General features: G+C 37.9%; 1 protein-coding gene across 2 annotated transcripts in view; it reads left to right on the top strand.

The window, feature by feature from the left end:
- The first annotated feature begins 5,821 nt into the window (after positions 1–5,821).
- The window catches only part of sash1b (SAM and SH3 domain containing 1b), a 61,506-nt gene continuing 39,537 nt past the window's right edge, over positions 5,822–27,790 (top strand). For both annotated transcript variants that reach the window (XM_042500801.1, XM_042500802.1), the window contains exons 1-2: positions 5,822–6,013; positions 7,219–7,734. In XM_042500801.1, coding sequence (XP_042356735.1) covers positions 7,267–7,734 — 468 coding nt within the window. In that variant the 5' untranslated portion in view covers positions 5,822–6,013; positions 7,219–7,266. The remainder of the gene's footprint in view (positions 6,014–7,218; positions 7,735–27,790) is intronic.

Raw genomic sequence — 27,790 nt, 5'->3', positions numbered from 1 at the left:
CTTGTAGTGGCCTGATTGCTCTTTTTTCCTTTCTCTACCCTTTATGGTGTACGCCAAACACAGTGGACTTAAACGAGGAGAAAAGTCTGATGACCCCTTGTCCTTCAAATCTAATCATGTCAATGAAGATTTCTATAGGAATGATTGAATCAGTGAAGGACTTGTGTCTGTTTGTTTTTCCAGTTTAACTTATTTCTAGTTTTGTCAGTCTGCTTTTGTCTTATTTTTTTGTTGTCCAGAAAGAGCCTTTCAAGCACTTAGAACCGTAAAAACTAGACAGGGAGATGATGAATCTGTTGCCTCTCACCGAATAAGGGCTGGTAGTACACTAGTTCATCACCGACCATTCCTTTTTACAGCATTTTGCAACCGAGGTTTTCTGTGAGTCACTTTTTTATTTTAAACGAGATTATTTATTGGAAAATAGATAGGACGTAAATTAAGTTTGTGTGTCGGGCATTGAATTTTATTTTTTTTTCTTTGGTAAATGTGCAAAAAAAAGTGCTGAAAATGTTTACCCCAATGAAGAGTTTACATTGATCTATTAGGAAAAATGAAGATGATACACTGGAAAACCCTGGAAAGTTATTTTCAAGGGGCTGTAGCTAAGTCAAAGAAGGATGACATATTGAAGGGCAAGACAAAGATTGTCCTTAAATTAGCATAAATGTATATTTTGGTTACAATTTAAATTTTTTTGTGATAAAGATTCTATCTAAACATGTCATAAATATTCAGATTTATTTTCTCTGTCGCAGCGGATTTCTTTTGTCTCAATGTGTAGGGAAAAAAGCATGTGTCACTTACAGCACAAAGGAAAAAGGTAACGCTGTCTCGCCGATAGAAATGACCATGCACCACAGAGCGTCGCACGCAGTGCCATTGGTCATCTCTCTCTGAAGCATTCACTTCAAAACTGTTTCTCTTCTGCCTTTGCCTCATGATGCATATATTCTAACCTCTACCTATGTGTATGTCTGTGTGCGTGTGAACATACATATATTCAGGAATATGTGTATGGGCGCCAATATTTATAATACTACATAGATACAGTGTATTACAATAGGTCTTTTGAGGTTTTTGTTTTTGCTTGACAGTGTTTTTTCAGTGTGGTTAACTAGAAATTCTCTTGTGATTAGATTTCTTTCTCATGAGGTGCAAAGGATACGCTGCTATTTGTGTCAATTGTAGGAGCATCATCTGTCGGTCTTTTATTTTGGAAAAAGAGAGACTTTGTCGGTCCAGATTGCTGCCAAATGTTGTAAATAACGGGACAGCCGGACACAAATCTGACAGTGCAGGTTCAGGCAACGTGACATACTGTACGCTCGCAGCCATGTTCTTTTCCGACACCAAAGAGTTGCTTAATTTCACAGAGTTGTCTTGATTTTTTTTCCCCAAACAGTAAGAGTCAGTGTGGATAGCTTGGACGGGCGAAGAAGTCTACTGTGTGTATGGGGTGGAAAAAAGATTGGCTTTAGCTTTTTCTTACAGGCATGCCACTCTCATCACCCAAACTGCTGTACATGTGTTCAGAAGACAGGCAAAGTGAATCTGAAGAGTTTGATTCCAAAATGACGTAACTCTTGGTCACGGAAAAAGGCTTGCAAGCATGAAGTAAAAAAGTGGGAATCCATTTTCTTAGGGTGCTGTCACACCAAACCTGTTTGGTTCCCTTGAAGCAAACTCAGGTCAGATTCGGTTTGTTTGGGCTTATTTAAAAGCTGTCAGTCAAACTTTGGTGCTGACCAAACAACCGAACTGAGGCTGCCTGAGAAGGCGGATCTCGGACCACTTCTGGTTTGTTTGTAGTGTGAAAGCAAACTAACAACAGGATTTTATAGCAGATATGTGATATAAGCATGATTTCAAAAGCTAAACAACAAATTAATCTATCTGCTGCTTGTGAAATCTGTCTGCGATCTTACAATTGTTGGTCTGTTTGAGGCCATCTATTGAACCTGTTAATGCTCATTATTTGATGATGGTAACTCATACCTGTATGCTCATCAACTTTGGTATTTTCCCTGTTTAATAGATCGAAAGCTGTTAAAACTGTTGTGCTTGAATCCGCCTTGGTGGCTCTTGATGATGCAGGTTGAAATTCACCAAAACTGTCCAATCCAGTTAAGTTGACTGTCAGTATAACTTTAACTTCATGTTTACTGCCTCCGTGCAGTATGGTTTCCGGTTGTTCGTCTGTCCCATTCTCATGAATGCGATATCTCAATAACACCTTTAGACAATTTCCTCAAAGTTGGCACAAACATCCACTGGGACTTAACAGTGAACCAAATAGATTTTGGTGGTCAAAGGTCACAGGTAAAGGTCACTGTGACTTCGCACCTCTTTCATTCTTGTGAATGAGATATCTCAAGGAGGCCTTGAGGGTTTTTTCTTCAAATTTGGCACAAACATCCACTAGGACTTTACAATGAACTAAATAGATTTTGGTGTTCACAGGCCAAAGGTAAAGGTCAGTGTGACTTTGCATCTGTTTCATTCTCGTGAACATGATATCTCAAGAATCTTGAGGGTTTGTCCTCAAATTTGGCACAAACGTCCACAGGGACTCAACAATGAACTGATTAAAATTTGGTGGTCAAACGTCATTGTGACCCCACAAAACATGTTTAACTGAAGAATTTGCTAATTTTGACAACATTTCACACGAATTTCTAATAAGATAAAATGATGAACTGATTCTCCATTTTCTAACTAAAAGGTTATCTTCACTGTGACATCATCATGTTTTCGCAAAAACACTTTTCTGGCCATATTGTTTTAGTCATAACTCAGGAACAGAAGGGGAGACATTTGGTGACGCTGGTTTTTGGGGTCCACCTTGACACTGTGCTCGATGTATAGATCTTTTGTGGTGCTGGGTTGAAGTGTGAAGTGTTCAGGTTTAGAGTTTGTAGCTTCTTTTCAACAACATTCACATTTGAAGCATTGTCTGTTGTCATGGTTACATATAAATCTGGACAGACGTGGATGTAAGCTGTAACTTGACAGATTTTTTGGGGGGCGTCTGGACCAAAGAAACCCAACTACAGGTGTGAAAGCACCGTTAGATTTTAGAGCATTAAATCCTGTATACTTACTGTAGGAGGTGTTGAGTTACCAATCTCACCAAAAAATGTTTTTACCACAGATAAACATCATTTTGGAATGAAACTCTTCACTGTCACTGATTTAAGTCTCCTCTCCTGTGTACTGCTGAGATAAACCCATCAGAAAGAGCGGTTATGTGGGTTTTGCACTATTTTTTGTACTTAAAATAATTTTGTCAGTGTGGTTTTTAATGTGTTTATTTTTTTTCGTGTCCCATTTTGTTGTTTTTGAAAGGACCAAAACGTGACAGTACCTATGCTTATCTATGTCATTTGCCAATTAATGTTGATTGCTTCACTCTCAGATTTTGTTTTCAACGTTGTAGGCCGTTCGGTGCTGATATATTCAAGGACTTGGCCCGATGCCTACAGACTTTTAATTTCAATAATCTATTAAAAATGAATACCTTTAATGTAATTTTTTTTGGGATAGAATAACTCACATTAATGTCCATACAATGGTTGTGCATAACGATCCATCATCCGGACATGACAATAAACATTTTCGGGTTATATATTGAACATGCTCATCTGGGATTCAAGCTTTGCTACTGCAGGAGGGTCATCTCCTCTCAGTGGGCCGCTGAGTCTTTCTACAAAGTGTGGCCTCGACTTTAAAGTGCTTCAGTTTGCAACATATATGGTCTAAATGGTCTCTTATTGCACATTGAAGGATGCATGATATTAAGTGTTTACAAACTTGAAACAACCATGTATTATCCCTCTTAGAGATTGTCTGCTCTGGCATTTGTATTTACCACCATGTTGAACAAAACTGAAGTTCTCATCACGCATCACAAGGTGTCCCATTTTCATTTGATCATGCCAATTGTAGAAGTGTGAGAGATTATATTTATTTTATTGGTACATTCGTTTATGTTACTGTTTGCTTCATGGAAGCTCTTGCTTTCCCTGCACTGTAGAAATGCATAGAAATCAAAGCTCGCCCCGCAGCACCGTGCAGGAGAGCTCAAGGGTTTTTCAGTCGCCATACTTCCATCAATCCATCCGTCTGTCTTCTGGGATGAATATCTGTGGAGTTGCAGTATTTTCTCATAGTAGGCAATTTTTGTACAGTTTTATTAAAATAAATTTCACATGGATGTCTGACTTAATCTGCTGCCACAAACAATTTAGACTGTAGATACAGTATATATAGATATTATTGTGCAATGGAAAATAAATGTAAAACCAATCATAACACATTTTGTCTTGTGTTTTTTGTTATGCTTTACTAATTCTTGTATCGAAGTTCATGTGGACATGTCTCTCATTAGGTCATAGTAACTTTTGAAACAAATTGTCACATTATTATTATTATTGTAGTAATAATTATTTAATGACAGGGGGGATTCTTATTTTTTAAACTTTATTCTGTAAATCTTTCATCTGGAAACAACTCTACCATAAATAGAAAATATAGAAAATTCTTATTCTTTCTACATTCTACAAAAGGACATTTTTTCCAGACAAATTTCAAGGTTTGGAACTTACTTCTCTAGTAAGTATTATTCATGTGGTGTCCTCATCTTATATTACAGCATTCTAATGTTATGTTTTTTTTCCGACAATTTCTTTTGACTCGTTTTGAGTAGAGATGCAAGTTGTGTGTGCACATGTGTGCGTGCGTGTGTATTAAGTTTAATTTGGAGAAAAAAATATTTTACAATGATACATTGCATTTAGACTATTTTCATTTCTGTTTGATTTTAAAGATGTGGCCAGAATAGAAATAATGGTATCCTGGGTTTGAGTATTAGACTCAATTTGCCCACAAAGTGTTTGAAAAAGCAGATGCAGAGCCACTGAGAAAATAAATAAATAATATATATATATATAAATAAACATACATACACACACATATATAGATATTATAATATTTCATTTTCTTATTTATTTTTGCTGTTTTTCTTTTCATTTTATGCAATTTTATAATTGATTTTATTTTTTCATTTACGAGTCCTACATTTCCCAGAATCCCCTGCAGGTGGCGCCAGTGCTCTCTGAACTCCCGTCATCCAGCGGGGCTTCAGCAGTGAGTGAAGCCGAGGCTGAGCAGCATCTTCCTCACACTGAACCACACCGGCTGGATGGAGCAGAGCGGAGCGGCACCAAAGTTGAACACGGTGGCACAAAGTAAGCCACAACAAGTGCAGTCTGGACTGGTAGAAAGACTTTAGTAAAATGTCTTTCCTGCGAGCGGTTTTATAGCAGTTTTCTATCGCTGTGGCTTCAGCGTCAGCCGTTAAATTTACGCTCCGGTTGAAGTGTTTGACGGACCGGAGCGTCTCTCCCTGTAACCGTCGGGATGAGTGAAACAAAGAGGATGAAGGCAGCCTGAGAAGACGCCAACTGACTTTTCTCCTCATCTTTGTCAGAGGATAACTTCACAGAAATGTGCTCAGCTTGTTAAATTGCTTTTTTCGCCAGCTAACTTTGCGATTCAGTCGACGACAGACAGTAAGTTAGCTAAAAAAATAACCGTTTGTTTGCTCACTTAAGTGCTCGCGTTGGATAACATGCGTTTAACGGGAAAAGAAGTTAGACTTTTGGGCTTTATTTGGCTTAAAAACACGCCTGCCTTCGTCCTGTGGGGGATTTCACATGTGCTAATTTACATGCAATCATGAGATGTCAAAAGTCGGGGTTGAAATGAGAGCTTGAAGCTGTCGTCACTGATTTTCCTCAAGAGGACCACCAGCTTTCAGCTAGGGTTGGACATGTTAAAGGTCGTCAGACAGTTAAGAGTGTGCTGTCTCCAGTTACGTGTCCACAGTCTTGCTCTGGCCACAGCTAACAGACATGTCTAATTTGGAGAGTTGATCTTGGACCAGAGTTGTGGATCGCCTCTGCACAAACCCCTGCAGCTGTGTGGATGGAGAAGATGATGTGCACTTAAGGTAGGCCTCCGTGTATCCTCTGTGTTTTAGAAATACTATTTTTATGTTTTTAAGAACAGAACAGACAAGACAGAGAACTACAGATAGGGTCATTGTTGGTAGAATTAAATGCTTGATATCATGTAAAACTGGAAAAAGAGAGAGAGAGGAAAAGGAGCGGGGATTTAGGGATGCATGATGTTGGATTTTTTTGCTGATATCCAATATACTGATTCATTTGGCCGATAACCGATATCTGTTTATCCACTTTCATGCACCTAATTTTAATGATAATCATGTCTCTTGTTGTGGAATTAACTTCATATTATGCATGCTCTTAATGTGATGACCCACTGGCAGATAGTCATGAAATGCAATGCTTTTCAATGTATGTTATGGGGTCGATCTGTATCAGCATTTTATTTTAATAATCGCCCATAAAATAAATCAATAAAAACTGCAAAGAAAGAGTCAGCAGGGGAGGAACTTTTTCTTTGTAAAACCTCAGGGAGCTATTCTTATTTATTCATTTTTTAAATTTAAATCCTCACTTGACTTTTTTAAGTTGGCTGGAACTTGCTGTATATGATGTTTTAATTTTGATTTAATATTTACTAAAGGCATTTCAACAAAGTTTTGTGTTGGATTTAGTTATATCCCAGATTCTAAAATTTTCATTTTTATTGTAAATGGATATCAGTCGATCACCCTTAGTATGTAATATTCATTCATTTGGGGTTGATTTTTGTACATATTAACTTTGTTAATTATATATATATATACACATACACATGCATACACACATACATACATACATACATACATACATACATACATGAAATTTAATTTTAAAGCCAATATCTGCCTATATATAAGATATGCCAATATTATGCATCCCTAGTTACATTGCAGTATCAAGGGCGGGACTCCTTCATGTCCATGATAGTCCTTTAACGTCCTGAAAGGTCCTTGCAATCCATGACCCTGCTTCATGAAGAGCCACTGTATTTTTGAGGAGGGAGGAGTCTTCTACTCATTAATAAGCTTAACTCCATTCTGCATGTCACAGTATGGGGGGGCACTCCCAAAAAATATAGAAGTGGCCAGCAGACAAATAATTACACATTCTCCAACACTGACGGTGTTCATTATTGTTGCTTTTTTAAATTTGGGGAGTTATAAAGAAAGAACCTTTAAGTATTTTTCTATGTAAATTCCCTCCACAGATCCAAGGTTGAAGAAGTAGACTGTGTCGCCTTATATCCTGTCTTAAGATGAGTCAGGGGCCAAACCTCGTCCTGGAGTGGCTCTCCAAGCTCCACCTGGCCCAGTATGTGGAGTCATTCATTGACAATGGGTATGATGATTTGGAAGTTTGTAAACAGATCGGGGAGCCAGACCTTGATGCCATAGGAGTCCAAATTCAGTACCACAGACACAGGCTGCTCACAGCAGTGCACAAGCTGAAAGACGAGGACGAAAGGAAAGCACCTGGTTACTATTTCACCTTAGAGCCTCTGGATCCTTCAGCTGGCAACCACTCAAACAGAGGAGATGACTTCAGGACTTCGAGGTCACAGACTGCAGGGATACACAAGGCCTCCTGTCCTGGAAACCACAACCTGAGATTCACAGATTGTAATGACTTTGTGACTTATCCCAAACTGAAGCTCAAGGTGCTGTTGAGGGATAAACTTGCAAAAGATGGCATCAACCTGGGAGAAGCACCTTACACCCATAAGGTAGGACAGTTTTACTTCAGTATGTTGATCCTAAATGCTGGCGCTTCAAGCACTGTCTCATGGATTTTGATACGCTTATTTGGTTATGTTTGTGATGAAGAGTGTGACGAATTTCTTTGATGGCGCTGACGTGCAGTGATTCTTCTTTATTGCTCCGGGGATGCTTTGGTTTTTGTGGCAGTGGGCCGCTGAGATTCAGTGTAGTGTTGATAAATTTCTAAACATTTTCATGCTAGGGCCCAAGTTCTTCTAATCACAAACTTGTTCACATAAAGATTCAAGGATCCATAATCTGTTTTGGGCTCTAAATGTTGTATCGCTGAGTGGAGCGGGTGATGAGTTAGCAAGTTTTACAATATATTTAGATCTTCACTGCACTATAAAAATGTAGCAAAACTAAGATGATTCGGATAAAAGCATTTTATATTTTTTTTTACAACTATTTTGATCGTCTAATCTTTGTCAGTTTTTGAGCAAAGATAAGCTGGTGTCACTTTCTTTAGTGTGAAATTGTGTTACTTTTTTCTACATTTATTATAGTATATGTAGTATAGAGTCTTTAGGTTTTGGACTGTTTGTTCAACAAAAGAAGCACGAGGATGTCATTGTGGGCTATGGGAATTTATGATAAGCTTTTTTTTTTCTTTTTTTTTTTACAAATTTTCACATTTTATAGATTAGATGATTAACAGTGAAAATAATCAGCATTCTAATGAAAATTATTGTTAGTTTCAGCCTTTTGCAAAAGTGAGCCAAGAAAAAAAGGTTGAACTTTGACTGTCATTAAAAACTGGAGACTGAGGTTGGCAGTTCGATCTACATGCCCAAGTGTCCCTGAGTAAGACATGAAACATCAGTTGCTCCTGACAGTCAGACCTGTGTGCTGCATGTTAGCGTGTTGCATTTGTGTGTGTGTGTGTGTGTGTGTGTGAGAGTAAATATGAGGCACAGCTGGTGACAGCGGCTATAGTACTGCTAAACATAAGCCTTATGCTATTTAACGCATAGCTGACAAACAATGACAACCTATGCAGACAGAGAGGTTAGTAGGACAATGGATCAGTCTGCTTCGATGACAGATGTTAGATTTACTGACAGCATGCCATTTTATTTCTAGCGATATTCTCTGCTCAGACAACTGTCCAGTCTGTGTGGACGGCGGAGACTGTTAGTTAATGTAATTGCAGAGGATACTTATTCCGCTTTGGTTTCCATCAAATCCATTCAGCCCATAATACACTCAGCGACTGGTCTGAGGCCAGCTGGGTGAAAAGCTGAGTGGCACATTTGGCTTATTTTCAACAGTCTGCCAGTGGAAGGTGTGACTGATGGATTCTTGATTTGATTTTATCACAGAAAGCCGATGTTCACCACTAGACTGTACATGGCACAATGGTGAGTCTGTTACAGACTGTGAAGATGAATCCCCGCTAAGCAGCTCAGTTAGACACCGCCCCAGAATATCTTTACACTTTCATACCTAAGGCGGTGTTTCTGTTCTCAGCAGTGGTGTTTAGCTAAGAGAGAAGCTATTCTTTTAATGCACATTTTCTTTTCATCTTGGTTTTGTCTTCCCGCAGCAGATACAAACTGAAAATGCTCCTTATTAACAATGAATGAATGTGGTCTGAGACAGTGGCAAGCCAGGTGCAGCTTTCCTGTTTGATTGAGCCGATGTTTGTCTCACAACAAATCAAAGAGAATATTGAATACTGCTTTACTATAAGCCTTCCTGTTGTGCAGTCTGTAGTACCCATATGGAAAGTTGTGCAGTGTTTGGTGCAGTCTAATTTGTTTAAATAATGACTCTCTAATTGGAAAACTTTATTTTACCCTCTGAGGTGCCATTAGTGTTAAAATAGTTGCACTGTACCAGCAGTTGTATGGTTGTGGCCTGTTTCAGAGCTACACGCATACTGTTCATGAAAGATTCAGAGGCTGTAAACTACTAAGTGCAAAGGCACTTTGTGACTCACATCCAACCTTTTTGTAGGTTACTGCCAATCCTAACACAGTTAGATTCACCTCATGAAGTTTCTTTAATTCTTTAGATGTAAAAGCATCACCAGCTCTGGAGCAAGTACAGTCATACTTAGGTTGTTAGTTCAGTCACAGGGCAAAACCTACGAAATGTGTTTTTACAGAGATTTTACAGTAGTGAATGGGATAGTAGCTACGCTTAAATGCTCTGAAAGTTATTAGATGGAGCCTTTACAAAGTACAGACTGTCACTAAGAAATCATTTGGCTCTCCAGCCGTACACTGTGTGGTTAACATTTGGAGTATTATGTCATCTGGCTACATTTCAGTAGGAAATAGGCCAGCTTATTTGGCTCATTAAATTTGGCCCAGTTGATCCTCCTCCTCAGTACTTAGATCATGAAGACATGCATGATCATTCAATTCAATATCTGTGTAAAAATCACCTTATTTGAAGCAAGTCATAAGCAAAGAGTTAATTCTAAAACAGTAGTGTCAATTTTATTTTAGTCATGGGTCATACAGCCCAAATTTAATCTTATGTGATCAGGATGAGTAAAACCATTACATAATAACCTATAAATAGCGACACCTCTATATTTTTTCTTTCTTGAAGTGTAAAGAAGTACAAATAAATCCTTAAAATGTTAAAATGGAAACTATTTAGGGAGTAGGATTAAGTTATCTCCTGCCTCACAACAATCTACAAATCAAAAGTTTTGGAAGTGCCTTAATAATAAAGTTTGACCAAATATTTCAAGATAAATAGAAGTCTGATGCAGATTCTTAAGTACTTTAAGCTGCTGATTGGTAATATTTTGCATAACGTTCAGTATCTTTGACTGCAATAAGTAACCATTGTTTTTACAGAGAACTGTATTGTGGTCAGGTTAGGAAAGCCTCCTAAGCCGCATTTAACAAGAATGAGGCTACTTACTGTTTAACTTGCTCCTCAAACCTGGCACCTCTCAGCCTTCACAAGTGTATCAATAATAGGTGTGGATTGGACACTTTGAGGGCCCGGTTCTGGCCACCGGGCTGTATGTTTCACACCCCTGATTTAAAACAGTCAGATCAGATTGGTTGGCTCTGTGACAACAGGATTTTGGGGCAGTTTGACCTTTCAGGTTCATCAGATTTAGTCCATTAAACAGTAGCAGAATGCAGGTATGTAGGCCAGTACGGCCCACTTTCTTACCAGAAATAGCTTACAGCTGCTTCAGGCCAAGGCTCTGCCAGCTTTACTTTTTTGCTTAAATGTGTGCAGAGCAGGACCAAATATCAGTGTAAAAAGAATATGACATCAATGATGACATTTGCAATTAGACATTATCTGGGGTTTTAGTCATTGTGAAGTAATTCATAATACAATGAATCTTTGTCTTTTTCCTTTCTTTGATGCCAAGACACCAGAAATTTGTAATGAAGATGTCAGAGGAGATTGATTTGAAAGTCTGTGTTGTATTAGCACAGACAAATACTGAAGTGTAAAAACAGATCGATCTATTTAAGGTTATCATACCACACAGAAATATTTGGAAAACACTGACATTTCCAACCCCAAACTAAAACACTACACTCTATATTACCAGCTGCTATACCACCTTTTTCTTCACACATTTGTAACTCACATTGGCCTTGTTTTAGTTTACTCGAAGGGATGTCAAACAAGCGAAGTGATGCCCTGTTCTGTCTGCTGTTCAGGAATTGCAGGACTTTGGATCTGTAATCCCACAATTCCTCTGCCTCTCAGCCTCAGTTTGGTAGTGCAATCAATGAACATCGTGCTCTGACTATTCTGCATGCATGACTAGTTCACACAGGACCTATTAGTGACTAAGAGAGGTAAAAAAAACAAGTCGATGTAATCTGTTTGAGCAGTTAATGAACTAAACACTGGCACAACAACATAGTGTTTCACCGAAAGTGATATAAATAAACAGGATATAAAAAGATGTTACGCAGTGGCAACATGAAAATAGAAAATCAAACAAATATTCAGAGCGACATTGTTAAGAACCATGACGTTGTGTCTCCCAAGGTAGACCCCAAAGAAACAAAACTTTCAAAGACAGATGAGATTTCAGTGCATTTGTAAAAGTCTTCACAAATCACAAGGTGCGCTCCATTTCATTGTGCTGGTGCTCTACCTAACACGTAAGGGTTAAGGCTGGGAAAGCTGTTTAGATGGAGTGAACTCTGTCAGCCAGGGGCAGCAACCACGTGATTGTCAGCTGACAAAACAATTTCGGCCTACAGGAAAAAAGCCATGGTAACTTTATGAGTTAAAAATAGTAGTGTTCACAATATGATTTTATTTAAGCCTGAACAATATATAACTGTTTGCTATTTTGTCTATCTCCCTTTATTTGTTTGTACAGTGATGTAAATGCTGCTCTCACTGCTCAAATTTAGCAGTGGATTTGGCGCATCTGCCGGCTATGACATCCGTCAAATGGTGTGCAGACTGCACCTACTCTGTGCTCCACTCACTGTCTAGTGTTTTGCTTTTGTTTTGAGTTCACCCATCCTGCATTGATCTGGTCATATTTTAGAAAATGTTTAATATCAAGGTAGATTTTCCACACAATGCATTCACGTTTATATTGGCAAAAATTACTGACTACACATGAATGTTATGCTACAGTAGGTCACTTAAATTATTTTCAGCTCCAAAATATTTCACATGCACACCAGATGCTCATGTTGGCCAACCGGATTTCTATAATGTATACCAAAGGATACATGTCAAAATTTCTACTGAAAGACCTTCTGTCTTTAGAAAAGTGTCCTTTGTTTGTACTTTCAGTGGGTGGGTGCTTCTCCGCTGCAGTCTCTCCTCTTGATGTAGTCTGAAATATAAAAATTTTTCCTTGTGCAATCTTGCATTTAAAATGCAGTTGTTAACTTCAGCAAGAGCCCATTTAATTGATTGAGGAGCTTACTACAAACCCATCAAATGATTAACTTTTTATTTGACAGCAAAGCATACATTATATTGTTCATCACACACAGACGCTGTTGGGAAGGATTCCTTTTATTGCTGTCTTAACAATGGGCTTTAAATCCCCAAAAGGCCTCATTGCAGTGCCCGGCCTGAAAAACATCCTCAGAATGGGGAACAAATCTTAGTTGTTCAGAAGATTTCCCTGTGTTGCTCTGCCAGAGGATTGGAGGACAAGCAAAACCAGCAGGCCTCTTTTGACAGAAGAAAAGCCACTCTGAATAGAGCCTGGCAAAATACAAGCTCTGCAGCAGCTGACAGCTGTCTCTGCCTTTGTCACCATAAAACAGAGTCTGAATAGGACTGTTTTTGCTGAACAAAGTTGGTGTTAAAACACCAGCATAGATTTTAGTATGAGGACTGGTGCATCATTGTGTGAGGAGGATGACCTGTAAATAAACGAGAGGAGAGGTTCTGTCATTCAGTGGTTAATAACAATGATAAGTTTTTCTTCTGTATTTAAAAACAAGGCCTGAGAAGTTGTTACTTGGATGAGCAAACACTGTTGCCTCACAGCAACAGTTTCCTGGGTCTGAGGTCAGCTTGGACCTTTCTGTGTACAGTCTGAATGTTTTCCCTGTCCCTACACCAGTCTCACACTGAGCATTTCAGTTTCTTCCCACAGTCAAGGAACTGAAAGTTAGGCAAATTGAAAACACTAAATTTCCCACACTTGTGAGTAATCGTCTGTCTTTATGCGTCAGCGCTGTCATAGAGTGGTGATGTGTCCTGTGTACCCAGCTTCTCACCCAAACTGAGCTGGGATAGTCTCTAGCTCCCTGCTACCCTTCAAGGATTACTTGGGACTACAAATCTGTGAAATTAAATACTGTTTTTAAAGGTCTAGTGTGTAGGATTTAGTTGCATTTAGCGATGGGGTTTCAGAACTGAAACCTCTCCCATGTGCCAAGCATGTAGGGAAACTACAATGGTCAACGTAATAACAGAAATGCCCTATCTAGAGACAGTGTTTGGTTTGTCTGTTCAAGGTTACTGTAGGTGGATTCTGTGTAAGAAGACCTGCTCTGTATATAGGCTTATAAAGGGTAATCCTAAGGTAACGAAAACACAAGTCTCATTTTTCAGGTGATCATATAGGAATGAAAACTTAGTTAAGAAGAGGACCGCACTGGATTATGAGCTTAGTGATTTCCACTGTATTCGGGCATTGTCCTTTGTACCTTTATGATGATGTATGAACAATGTATACATCAGATGCATTAATCATATTTACATTTGGTTGTGTTACAGTGTGATCTATCCAGTACCACCACCCTCTTTCTTATTATGTAGTGTACTGTGGGGAAAGCCTACTTATGGACTGTATTTATGTTATGTCAGTGTAGATTTGGGCAGACCACTATACCATTATAGGAATATTGCTGGATTATGCACTGATCGTGCTGAGGGGGGGGTTGAACAGTATTGCACAGAGCACTCAAAAGCTTAACATGTCATGAACATGCTTGTCACTTCCAGTTTGAGACTCAATAAATTCCTGTCCGGCTTGTTACTTATGCAATAGTTTGCTCGTCTTCTCAGCAAAACAGGACTGTACATGGGAAGTTTTCATTGTACCAGCACATATTCAGCAGCTCCACATTATATCACTGCTGAGTGATATCAGATATTTATATGTTGTACACACAGGGAATACTTTGCTATGTATAATGTAAACCCCTTTGTTAAGCAGAGCATAATCACTGACCTATATTTGTGAATTTAAGATTAGAGTTGTCCAGTGTCAGTTGACTGGAGGTTAAGGACTGATGTGGCTAAAATGCTAATTTCTATCCAGTTAATTTTCATTTTAAATGCCCTGAAGTTGCATTATTCAGAGGAGCATCTGGAGGGGCTTTATGTCCAGCAAAACACAATTTTCATGCTTATTTTGGACAACATGTAAGATTAAGAACAGAGGGGGTTTTTATCTGTTTTCTTTGAGTCAGTTTGTGTAGTTGTTTTGTGCCGTTTCCCTTAAACACCACTAGCTATTGAAATTGCTTCTACCTCTGCTGCTTAGGCCATTGTATTACAACGTTAAGTAAGCCTTTGAGAGCATGTGGCTCTCTGAATTTAAATCACTGTGAAAAAGAGAAAGCCTCCTTGGCTTTGTGGCAGACACACGCAAGAGGCAGTTGAATTAAAAGAGGAAGTTTGATTCAAGTCTGTATCTGAGCGAAGCACTGAGCCCAACAAAGTAGGCTTTGGTCTTCTGTTTTTAATAATTGTTTCTGCTATCTGAAAATAACACATTTTGGCACACTTGACATTATTGAGGTATAGTCAGTTAATTTGCTTTGTGAGGGTAGAACATAAAGTTCCTCAGTGACTTGCAAATAGGGGTGTGCCATGTCATATCGTCCACAATAATACCGGTATAATTTCAATATGATAAGAAAAATTGATATTGTGATAATCACAATGTTTGACTTGTTGAAATAATGATGGCAGACCGTTAGATACGGCAACAACAAGCGTGGCTGAAAGCGAAATTGCGAGCGGCCAAGAGCAACTTCGTGTGCACACATGAATTGGTGTCATCAGGTTATTTTGTCATTGGCCTGTCCTAAAGGAAACCTGTCCTAATGTAATGAAAACGACTCAGTCATTTTTGTATGTACTTTTTATAGATTGAAGACAATATGTAAATATTTTGTTGATTTGGCACCTCTTTAGAAGTAAAAGTTTTGATGGATTTTATTTTGTCGTAATATTTATATATTTTTTTTATTTTTATACATTAAAATCCCCATGAAATGGCTAGCAAGGTGCTGTGCAATTCCACATATTTACATGTTGCTGGCAAGAAATGGTCACCGTTGGTTGGGATGTTGTTATCAGCAGTAACCCCAGGAGATGGAACAACAAAAAACACAGCAACAGCCCATAACTCCCAGAAAGTGACAAACTTTAAAATACAATATAGAATACAAACGCAACAACTTTTGTCACTGTTGGGCCAAATACTGGCCTTCAGGTGAATGATAACATCAAAATTGATTTGACGGAATTTGGAATTCAAATGTCTTAGCACATATCATTTGTTTATTTAGGTGAGTTTCCTGAGTTGGATCAACAGTTTTTCTTTGTTGATAGACTGTGGACCCAACTTTCAGATTTAATGTAATGGTATTAAAGCTGTTTGGGGACTTTTCTCTGGTTCCATGAAAAAATATGAGAAAAAAATAGATTTTGTGTTTGGTTTTTGTACTCTTCTAGAAAATTACCGACTTATTTCTTACTACCACAACCCCTAAGTCCCTCAAGAATATATGAAGCAGAAAATAATGCTGAATGGCATTACTATTTTTTGTACTGAGTGGAATTTAAAAGTTGTCTTAGTTCATTTGAGGCAACAAATAATAATACTTTAATCAATTGACTTGGTAAATTTGTAGCTCTGCCTTTTACCTCGCATGGATTTGTGTGTATAAAGAGGTTTTTTGAGTGTCTCTTAGCTCTAACCCACCAGGCTCATGGAGGTCTTTGAGCTGCACTACATTGACCTTGATCACGTTCCATTACAAGGGTATAAACATGCTCTCCGCTGGGCTATTTTTACTGCATGTGCAAGATTGGCCATTTCAGCAGGGTTAGCAAGTATTTTCAGTCAGTCAAGCAGAGCAACTTCAGTTGCTAGAGGTAGATTCTCTTTCAAAGAGAGGCACCATTACTCTAATGCAGTTATGTGTTTCTTTTGTTATTTATTTATGCGTCCAGTTTTGCATTTTGCATGATTTGATACAGTGCATTGTTCTGTTGTAAAGGTTTTATGTAGTTTCAATCAGTTTAGGACACAAGGGTTTTGGTACCGCATATTGCTTTTCATTTCATAAAACCAAATTATGCATCTATAGTAATTAATCTACCCTATTTTAATGTTTTGCTTTGAAAAGGTTCAAGTTGAAATGAAAATATGATGTATTATGTTACTAAATGTATATATTGCTGGAAGAACTTTACATCACATAAGCAGCTAGAATTAAAATATTCCTGTAGAGTTCAATTTTTCAACTATAAAGACAGTTAACATCTGCCTCTAGTTACTAAATGTTTTATCAAGATACACAAAACCAACAAAGAGATCAACTCTAAGGCTAATTTAATTGTCTAGACAACCTCAGGATAATGACAATGATCCATTATGACTATATGTATACATCTGAAACATTAAACAAATCCTTTCGTGACAATAAAAGGGACTCTGCCTTTTTTCATTTATCATTAGAGATACTGCAATCTATTAGTCCAGTATATATTTTGAAATATAGGTCATGTATGGATTGCAGCTTATAGTTCATTTACGTACTCAGACTTTGTCAGTACATTAGTGCTAATTCCACATTGTACATACTAAATGTGTGTCTCACTGTAATTCAATGCATACTTAAAGGCATTATTAAAAGATGTGCGATTGGTCCATTCTGCAGGACCAATACATTTAGAACACATTAAAATTCTTGGCAGGATCCCATAGCTTAAGTGGAACTTTATCATTATATTTTGGTATTAATTGTGTTCATTTCCAGTGCAGTGCTGCCTTTTAAACAGTGTGCAGCCGCTGAGCTATTGAATTTTGAATTAACTCGATCACACCACACTACTGCCCCAGATTAGCCTCAAAGAGAGCATCAATTTTGCACAGCGTAGTATTGATTTTTCCTAGTAATTAAGAGCTTCCCATTCATACACTTCGAGAAAAAAAATGAGTCGAAATAATGTTGCAAATTGACAATGTAAGTTGCAAAAATCTGACCAGAGGCATATAAGGTCAGAAATGACAAATGTAGCTGCCCTTTTAAGCCATTTGCTTTACGTTTTGAGTCAGAACTCAGTAGTGAGACACATTATCCACTTTTTTTGTCTGAAACTTTACACGTAATTCACATTTTGAAATCTAGAGAATATACGTTTTTGTTTTTATCTACATTAATTCTTTTTTTTTTCATCTCCTCCTAATTAAACACTAGAAACTGCACGCAGCTCATTCAAAATGCAAAAGCAAGAACAAAAAGGGGAACTACACAATAGTAGACATGTCAAATCTCTGCAGATATTTGGCGGCCGGCGTTCACTACAAGTACACACTTTAAATCCTGTAACACCAAAACACTTCTTTGTGAATCATGTCTGTTGTGCAGTTGTGAGCCCAATACATCTTTCATGCTGTTTGCCACTAGTCCTTAAACTATTCCTGGGTCTAAGTAGCAGTGAGTTTTGTTAGCTGCTACAGCTCCCTGTCAGATTACCTGGGAGACACTAAATGTTTTAATCAAAAAACATCAACAAAGTTTTTCAAGTTACAGTTTAATAATTTATGGGTCTAGTGGTCTCTGCGTTCCACAATCTCAGTTTTATCTGACAAAGCTCCGAACCAGCTGGGCGTTCAGATTTGCTTTGAAGAAGATCGAGCTGAAGGCGGGCTGCTGCCTCAGTGGTGAGAAGATAAACATGGAAGGAATTTCCTTCAGTTTCTGTCACAACTCCCTACTTTACATTCAATTTTAATGTTAAATTCTGTGCAGCATCTTGCTTTGGGGCATTCATAAATCAAACAGGATGTTTTTGACTTCTGACTCATCTGGAGGAGTTTTTGATAGTGGAGACTACACCAACCAACGAGCTATGGGAAGTGGTATATGTGATGATGACAACATGAATTTGAATTTAGCCCTTCACATCTGGACTGTCTGAACCCAGTCAAAGGCAAACCTAATTACCAGCAAAATGATTTTGCATTGTAACCACTGACGATGCAATGTCAAGTAGGGGTTGACTGATATTGGTTTTTCAGGGCCGTTACCAACACCGATCATTAGTACTGTAGTTAATGAGACTGATACATATATTTGGAACCAGTATGCATTTACAATAAAAATAAAAATCTTTCTGGCAATAATTAGTTTGAAATATTACAAACTCCAGTACAAGCTTTGTTGAAATGCCTTTTGCAAATGTTCACTCAAAACGAAAACTTTTAGCATCATATACAGGAAGTTCCAAGCAACTTTTCAAGTCAATTGAAAATTTAAATAAAGAAGGAATAATTAAAATAGCTCCCTGAGGTTTTACAAAGCAAAGGTTCTTCCCATGCTGACACTTCTTTGCACTTTTTTTTGCATCTATTTTGTCATTACTCGAGAAAATAAAATGCCCATAAAATGAGAAAAGAAAATGCCCATACAGATTATCAGCAAAATACCAAATATCGGACCTAATAATCAGCCAGGCCGATAATCTGTCAACCCCCTAATGTTAAGCAACAGTAAGAAAGGCATAAAATATCTCTGAGCTTTGCCAAGAAAAGATTTGGTATTTTATTGTTTTCAGTAACACAGCCCTGTGTAGGATTGTAATGAAAAACCATCATAGTGTTGTGGGTTTAACGCACGTCCGTGGTCAATGTTAATATGTCAGCATCGACTACTTGCACAACGCTCTTCCTCAACGAGGTTAAATGTAAGAATGGGAATTGATCAGATTTTATTGATCCCAGTGCCATTATCGATTCTGCTCATTGGTCCGATTCGTCATCGATTCCCTTATTGATTCCTGATCTATTTTCTATGTGGAAAAAATAGGTTTTCAGCATCAATGCAGCTGTTTTATTTTCCCTTAGTCCTAATGTAGTCTAGAAACTCTGTCATAATAAAATTAATGAACTGAGAGAATATTTGTACAGCATTTGTTGTCATTTAGATTTTCCTAGAAAAAAAATCTCAACAACATGGTGCTAATGTTATTGTAAGTACCCTCTGTAATGGACATGTGGCTCAGTTTGGAAGCAGTGGCACTCCTGTGTAGGGTGTCAAACACAAGTTATTCCTGGAATTCAAGCCTATGTTGTGTAGAAAGAGTTTTCCATCTATTGCTTGTGTTCTCACCATTACATGAAATTACGAGCAGCACTGTTGTCATTTTTCTTTATGAAACTAAGCTTTGGACCATTTGCTACTCTCCACTATGACTCCTTCTTTTTTGCAAGTTCCCAGCAGCATAGATGCATGAGCAATGCATGACTGTCAGAAAAATATGCTGGCATCAATAGAAGGAATTGATAAACTCGGAGGCACGCAATTCCAGATGATTAGACAATTATCTGCAACTAATTTTTACATCTTATATTCTGAGATCACACTTCATACAGAGTTTTGGCTCCTGATTTTTGTGTTTATTATTTATTGGTACTTATTTACTTTTTTGTCATTATTTTGTTAATTTATCTTATTTTTAATGTTTTGTCTAAATGTGCTTACACTGCAGTTGGTGCTAGTTGTTTACTCAGTTGACAGTAAATTTATTATTAATAGTTGAATTTCTTTTAACTGTTAAAATGCTACTGTTGTCGTGTGAATATGACACTACTGTATTTTGACTTTGGCTTACAGTAAATGTTAGGCTCCCTATCCATCTGCCCGACATTTTGGCCCATTAGGGATTAGATTTACGCCACTGTTACATCTTGTGCAATGTGCCATGACGTGACATCCATCCATCTAAGTCAAAGAGACAGGGTTGATCTTTTTCCTGCTCTCTGCCTGTGCTTTTGTACACTAGCATAGACGGTGATAAATGAATTAAATAAAAACTAATCAAAATAAAGAGCATGGAAAGTGATGAAAAAAGCAAATGACAGATTGTATCTGCAGGTCTTCTGTCAGTGTCTTTGCTCTTACAGGCTTAAGAGCTTAGTCAGACTCAAATCAGTCTTTTTCTGATTCTCACCCCTGAAAAAGACATACAGACATTCTTATACTTGCCTGTCTTGTTTATGCAAACCTATTCCTAAATGAAGGAAATTTATTGTTGACCTGTATTTTGTGTTATGTTGTGTTATTTTGTTCTATTTTTATGATACAGATATTGCTGTTGAGTAGCAGTGTAGTGGTATTTGTAAAGGTGGGGGGCACTTTGCTGACTCCCACTGAGTACGAGTAGCAAAAGTGATATTTCAGTAAAATTCTCAAAAGGACAACTGCATTTTAACCTCTATAATGTAAATCCTACTGTGCAGAGGACAGTGGGAGTAACACTGATATACAGTGTGAGGGGTTATGTCACATCAGTTCAAGTTTGCCTGTTTGTCCAGTGACCGGCAGTCTACTGTAGCAGCTTCCCCACAGAGTCTGCCGCTGCTTCCATCCTCTGGTAGTCTGCAGTACAGGACTTCATGGCCTCCATCCAGCTGTGTAGTAATGGTTGGATCAGTGCCTTCCATGCAAGTGAGCTTTTATACGGCAAAAATGGCATTGTACCTGACCTTTCAGAGAGGCCATGACCGTTTGTATAGGAGAAAAGCCAATGGTCATACTCCTGCAGAGCAGTGAATACTGTATCTTCAGATTCTGACCCACTTTCCACCCACTCCTCTTTCCTCTCACAGCAGCTTAGACCCTCCCCCCTTATGAATTTCATATGACAAGTCAACTGACACTATTGCCTTGATTCAACAGCAACAAACTGTAAGCTGAGCTGCATCCCCAGTGATCCATTTGCATAGAATATAGGATTTCTTGTATTCACTGCCATTTGAAATTAAGAGGATGTGATTTCTAAATTCATCCGCATTATCCTGCGTTTGATTTCCTTAGAATATTTAATGTGCTTGGTGTCACTCTGTCTGCATACATAATGTATTCACTCCATGAAATCTAAGTTAAATGAAGCAGCTACAGTGCGTTTCTGTTTGTTTTGCCTCAGGTTCCCCCATTAGCCTCCTTTTTTCAGTCTGAGTGGATTATGATGAGCTTATATGAACTGTTTTTAGCTTTTCACTCTTGGTTTGAAAGATATATAGGAAATATTGTGGCTGCTAGATAAAAGTCACTGTCAAGTCAATGAAATGTTTTAAAGTGTAGTGTTATTGCTTTGAATTCTTTACCATAGTTTAAACTAAGAAAAAAATGAACACACTAAAACTATAAGATTGATTGAAGATTAAGAATATTTAAGATAGTCAATGTTTTAGCAGCTATTGATACTTTTATGAGTTGAATCCTAATGCTTTATGGATTCTGCTATAAAAAAAAATCTCTTTGTACAACACATCTTTTATCCAGCCTTCGTCTATAGACATTTGAGAAATCTGAAGCCTCTAAAAAACTCAGTAATATTCTGTAAGTCGGAAATGCAAGTATCTACTTAACTCATTGCGTTAATGCATATATGAGTCAGGTCTCACCGAAAGCACCTTTCAGGGAACACCGGATACTCTGACTTTTGGCTGTAGGATCACGCAACTATTAATTAAATCACACGGGCCACATTAAACCTGTGAACAAACGCTGTATACTCGTCACTTGCTGCAAGGGAAACCACACTTTAAATTGTTAATTGGATAAATCAAAATGTCACAGTGTATTTGTAGCTGAGAGCACCTACCTGGGTTGAATTAAAAATTTAAAAATGAGGGTAATGCTCATGATGACTGTTGCAGAAAAGTGCTGTTACGTGCCACACATGGCATGTTCAGACTACATCATTAGTGTGTTATGTCTCACCTCTGCCACTCCTCATCAAAAATAGATCACTTTTTTGTGTTGCAAAATTTTAAAAAGGTAAAACACTGGGATACAATTAGGTGCAATACCCTGATGTCATGCAATTTTAAAAAACTTTTTTTTCTCAACTTAATCCCTTCATATCAGTGCTGTGCAGCTAGTAAAAGACATCCTGAAATGATGACTCAGCTCTCTGGAACTTGCAACTGTTGTTAGTGAGTATTAAAATTAGTAGTTAATGGAAGAATATTGACTAATCAACAGGGACACGCAATATATATGGAAAATGTATATTTTGTATTTTTCTGGTAATGAAGTTACTGATAAGTTGCGCCAATAATATGAAGCCAAACTTTTTTTCTCTTATTGGCCATGAGAAGCAGGTAATTATCCGTAATGGCTGGAAAAAAATCCATATTATGGATCCCTACTGATCTAATGTTGTTAGTGGCAGGCTAATCTTGTATAAATTGTCTAAATATTTTATCCAGCTTGTCTCTGATCCTTGTTTTGACAGTCTAAAGACACTGCCCTGCTCTTTGCTGTTTGGAGGGCAGTTGGTAGTTTATTGTATTGTTTTCTGTCATATTATTGTAGGCAAAGAACTTCAGTACCCGAGAACAGGTAAACAAAGGTTTTGATACTTAGAATTGGTTTATACTTGTGCCATTCCACTGATGAAGTTATAAATCAGGGTTTCTCCACACATAAATTGATTTGTGGCGGGCCACCACAGTTAAAACATCCGCTGTAATAAATAGATTTTTAGTGCTGTTGAAATATGTATATCGACAGTGATAAATTGCACCAAATTCTCAGAGTGTTCTGTTGTCACTAGCGTGTTGGAGTCACTACTGAACACCAGTCACAATAAAAGTGAAATTTAATCGTTCATTCTGCCAGATCTAAAAGTTTGCAGTCACTTACTCTGCATTCTGCTTCTCCTCCCATCCATTAATCTGATCATTTCTGACCATATCGACTAATTTGTGATCTAAGACATGACTCAGCAACTGCTGCCTAGGGATATTAAATAACTCATGATGAGTTTCAACTGAGCTGCACTCAGGGAACAGCAAAAAAATCTGTCACATGCACCCAAAAAAAAGAAAAAACGGAACAAGCGGTTTGCTGACACCACCAAAGTCAGCTATCCCACCACACATAGACTCAAGTTTTAAGGCCAGATTTTAATTGTCTTAGTCAGCATTCTCATAAAGTGCCTCCAAGCTGCTTATCTTTTACATCTTATCTGAACACTTGGCAACTCTCTGAATAATGGATAGTCATGTTTTTCCTGCCTCAGTAACAGGGAAGAAGCCCGTTCCTCTAAAAAAGCTTCTGAGGAGTAGGATGTGCCTCCTGGGAAAGTAGATGGTGGTGTGCAGAGATCTTTAGTGTGATAGTTTTGTGTACTGTACTACTACGACGTATCCCCAAGGTGAACACTGCAAAGCTTAGAGAAAGTGATAGTGCTGTAAGTGTATGTTTTTGAAACCATTAGGGTAGGTGTTTTGTAAGCAACTGAGAGAATCAGGGCAAACTGAACTGTTGCACTCTGTGAGGCGACATATATCGGCATAAAAAGTAATGCCTGTTGTGAAATATTAATTGTAACTTTTTATGGAGGACACTGCTGCAGTTGGGATCTGAAGGCTTTGGTCAGTTTCCTCTATGCTTTTGCTGAGAACCAGCACAGTTGGTTGGTAGGTTTCTTCTGTAGTGCCTGTTTGGTTGTGTAGTCGTGGCAGCGCTGGAGGGTTTCATAGTGCTTTTCGCTTTGCTTACATTCTTATGTCTCAGTGTTTATTGAAGAGTCTTTGTTGGGAAGGCTTAGTGAAAGGGTTGTTGGTATGCTTAGTCTTTAATCTGACAGTGGGATGCTGTGCAGTGTGTTGGGGGTCACCAACTGTCAATGCTATGTAAAAGATTAAAATATTGAAGGCTGAAAAGGTCATAGTTCAGTTCAGATATCAGTTCAGATTGGAATACATTGCTACAACAATTAGCTGTTTTTGTTATTTATATTAAATCATTACAAGGACTGATCCTCCAGTCCCACAGGTACAGTGTAACAGTGTTGAGCTGCAGACCTGTGAAAGTTTACAAAACTGGAGATTTGACATGATTTTTTCCAGTAACTCATTGAAGTAAGGTCTCCTAATCCTTAACTTGAGAAAGGATTGGCCCTGAGATCTAGACAATTATGACAGTTGGTATACTGACTTAACATGCATTTGTACATATACAAACACATTTTTTGGGCAGTATGCGAGACTGAAGTCGAGACCATCCCAGCTGACTACCAGACTCTGCACAATTGTCTTGGAGTTGATTCCATTAAGCCTGAGACCAAGCCAAGACAGACGGAAGCATATCACACCTCTAAGCTATATCTACATCGTCTCAGTAATATGTTTGGGTTATCTCAAGCGATTCACTCAGTGAGACATTGTGTGTTGATTCCCCAAATTCTGCAGAGGTTGTACGTTTGAGTCGTGTTTTAATGAAGGAAGGAACTGAACAGTAGCTAGGCAGCAAGCCCACAGAGCCAGACATGAATATTACAAACATCCTCTGGCGTTTGTGCCAAAGTGGCTTAGTGAGATATGAAATAACATGGATTACATTAGATACCTATTCCATACCACTTACATACACTCAAGTGGGCCAAACACGATAGCTATGGTAAATCCCTATTCATCCACTACCAACACGGTGGTATTATTTATAATATAATAATATATTTTCATCTTAGATAAAAGGTTATTGAGAGCATTTTTTGTAATAGTTTTCGTAAATCAAATCAACATTGCAGTCTATGTAGACAGCACATGGAGAGGATACTACAGGCTCTGGTAAAACTCTTCTGTGTGAATGTATGAAAATCTGCTATCCATTTTGAAAGTGCAGCGATGTGCAAGCAAGGGCGGAATTAATTGGCTTGATTCAATCAATTACCATTTGATTAGGGAAGTCCCTCTGGCACAGTTATTTCAATCCCAACTGGTTCGTCTTATTGTAGCTCAGATTTTGGGTTATGTGCTGGAAGTATTTTCTTTGCCCTTTGTAGAGTCATTTGCATAGAAAATGCAGGACAGAAATTGAAATCTACATATTCTCATAGAAGTCATAGTATATGGACCTGTTAGTGCCTTGTTGATTGTGGTTGTGCTTTATTTGCAGTTTTAAAATGACATCCGAGACAATTCTTTTTTGAAATACATTGCATTTAACAAGATGAACAGCTCCTATAATTATTCATGCTGTAATTGGTTAGGTCCAAGCCATGTTCCCAGATGTTTAGCCACATTTACATGTATATGACTTTGTTCATCTCAGATTATTGACTTAATCATAGGAAAAAAAAAGGGAAATGTGAGACCGCACATGGCCCGCACCAGAGGGGCAGGGGAAAATAATTGATCATGTACTGAATAGGTGACACTAATTTTGGCTGCCCACAGCGAAGCTGTGCTTAATTTTTAGATCTGTTGTGCTGCAGGTTGGTGATGTATGTAAAGCATCCATGTTTTAAAAATTGTACCTTGTGTTAATTCTTTTTTTTTCCTATTGATGCCACATTTTCTGACTTAAATGAAACATATGCTCACGGTCTACATATAATTCATATGAAAAAAACCCTCCTATTGTTGTCTATTCAAGCATCTGCGGAATCATGATGCGTGTTATGTGGGCTAATCTAAACATTCATGTTTACAAACAAACATCCTTTAGGGATAATCTCTCATTGCTTCAGATGGTTGTTACTAGATAATGAAATGAGGTTAATATTGCAGCCTATTATTATATGACTGTTTGTATATTCTTGTCTCTACTCAATTACGTCATTGTATAATATGAGGGTCCTGAGTGCAGTTGGGCAGACAACTGGATATTAATACATTCAAGCACTCACTCACATCGTAATTGAATTCTGAGCCTATTTTGGCCGGAAAAGCTTTACTCCGAGGACTACAGAGAATTTCCTTCTGATTTCAATCTGATATTGTGTCCATTAGGAAAAGTGTGTGCAGTCATATATCACAGAGTAAATATGATGGAGACTGACCTTAATGTGTGATTTGATAATGTCATAAAGAACCACAGGACAAGGGTTTGCAGTTTTCCTATCCATATACAGTGCCTTGCCTATGCCCTAGAGCATAGGACATAAGGTGCATCACATTGCAGTGTAAAGCATCTTGAAACAATGTGCAGAGAGCATGTTGATGGCAGATCACTCCAAGCAACCTTGTTTAATTATGATAGATATTGAGGTGCCATGTATTAATGAAGTGTCAGTTCACTTGCTAAGGATATTAGATCTCTGCTGAAAATTTAAGTCTCTTCCTTTCATCCCAACTATGAAAATGTAGAGCTTTATTTGTGGTGCTTAACCCTTTGAAAATTGAGAAAGTTAGCTTGATTTTTTTTACAGCACGGAAAGAAGGCAATGAATAACAAAAGAAGGAATCACCCAACATTTAGCAAGAAATTAGTAAAAAAAAAAAAAAAAAGTGGTGAAAATTAGTACTGAAGAAAGAAGGGGAAATGAGAACAAGGAAATGACCTGGAAAAGGTGCTTAAAAATGATTTTTTAAAAAAAGGTAATATAATTTTAAATACATAATTAAAATAATTATAAATACATTGTTTCCCTAGCTGTTTTCTTTTTCCCTAGACATTTTATCTTAGTTTTTTTCTAAAGTAAATTCTTGCAATTTGTGGAATATTCTTGCCAAGTTGCTTATTGCATTTTTCCCCCCATGTTTTTGAAAGACATAGCAAAAATTTGCTCAGGATTCAGAGATTTAAATACTTGTGAAAGGCATCTGACAGCAGCACAAGAAAAGTGATGTCACCTGAGGTTTCAAAGGGTTTAAGCATAGTGAAATGTTTGAAGAACTTACAGCAACGTGTCTTTCCAACAACAATGTGTCAGTTACATGAGATTATCCACAGACCTCGCTGTGAAACCATTTTTATTGTAAACACACCTTCGTCTGAGACTAGGAAAAATGCGAACCTTTTCAATATGACGACAAAACCAATACTATCAGAGCACTTTAAATCCATAGTAACCTCTGCCTAACCTCTCCTTTTTTTGCAAAGGTACAGAGGGATTTGAATAAGCCCAGTGAGAAGTAATTTGGTATCATGCAGCTATTTGGGTCAGTAATGCTTATTATAGTCTACAAACATATTATGCCAAAATGCTCCGTCAACAATCAGGAAAATATCTTTTTTGTTTGAAATTCTAAACTGCATTGTATTGCTCTGCTATGACCATTACTACTGATATTCCACTGCTGTTTGAGCAGTGCTTTTTAGGCAGTCATTAGATCAGTTACACCCTGTGTGTGGAGTGCATGAGGGGTTGGTTGGGTACCTTACGGAGTCTGATCTGGCCGACAGACATGAGACCCATTAGCCATTGCATTCATGAGTAACTCTGTCCTGTCTTGCTGCTCGCTCAGCTGCAGGCTCCTGCAGTCATCCGCCCAGACATGACAGCTGTGGTAGATACTGAGGCCCGGAGTTCACCTTTGCACTTGCAGGTTTCAGA

This window comes from Plectropomus leopardus, chromosome 14, assembly GCF_008729295.1.
Source record: "Plectropomus leopardus isolate mb chromosome 14, YSFRI_Pleo_2.0, whole genome shotgun sequence".
NCBI lineage: Eukaryota > Metazoa > Chordata > Actinopteri > Perciformes > Serranidae > Plectropomus > Plectropomus leopardus.
Note: the sequence above shows the minus strand (reverse complement) of the source record. Positions and strands in the feature narration are given on the sequence as shown.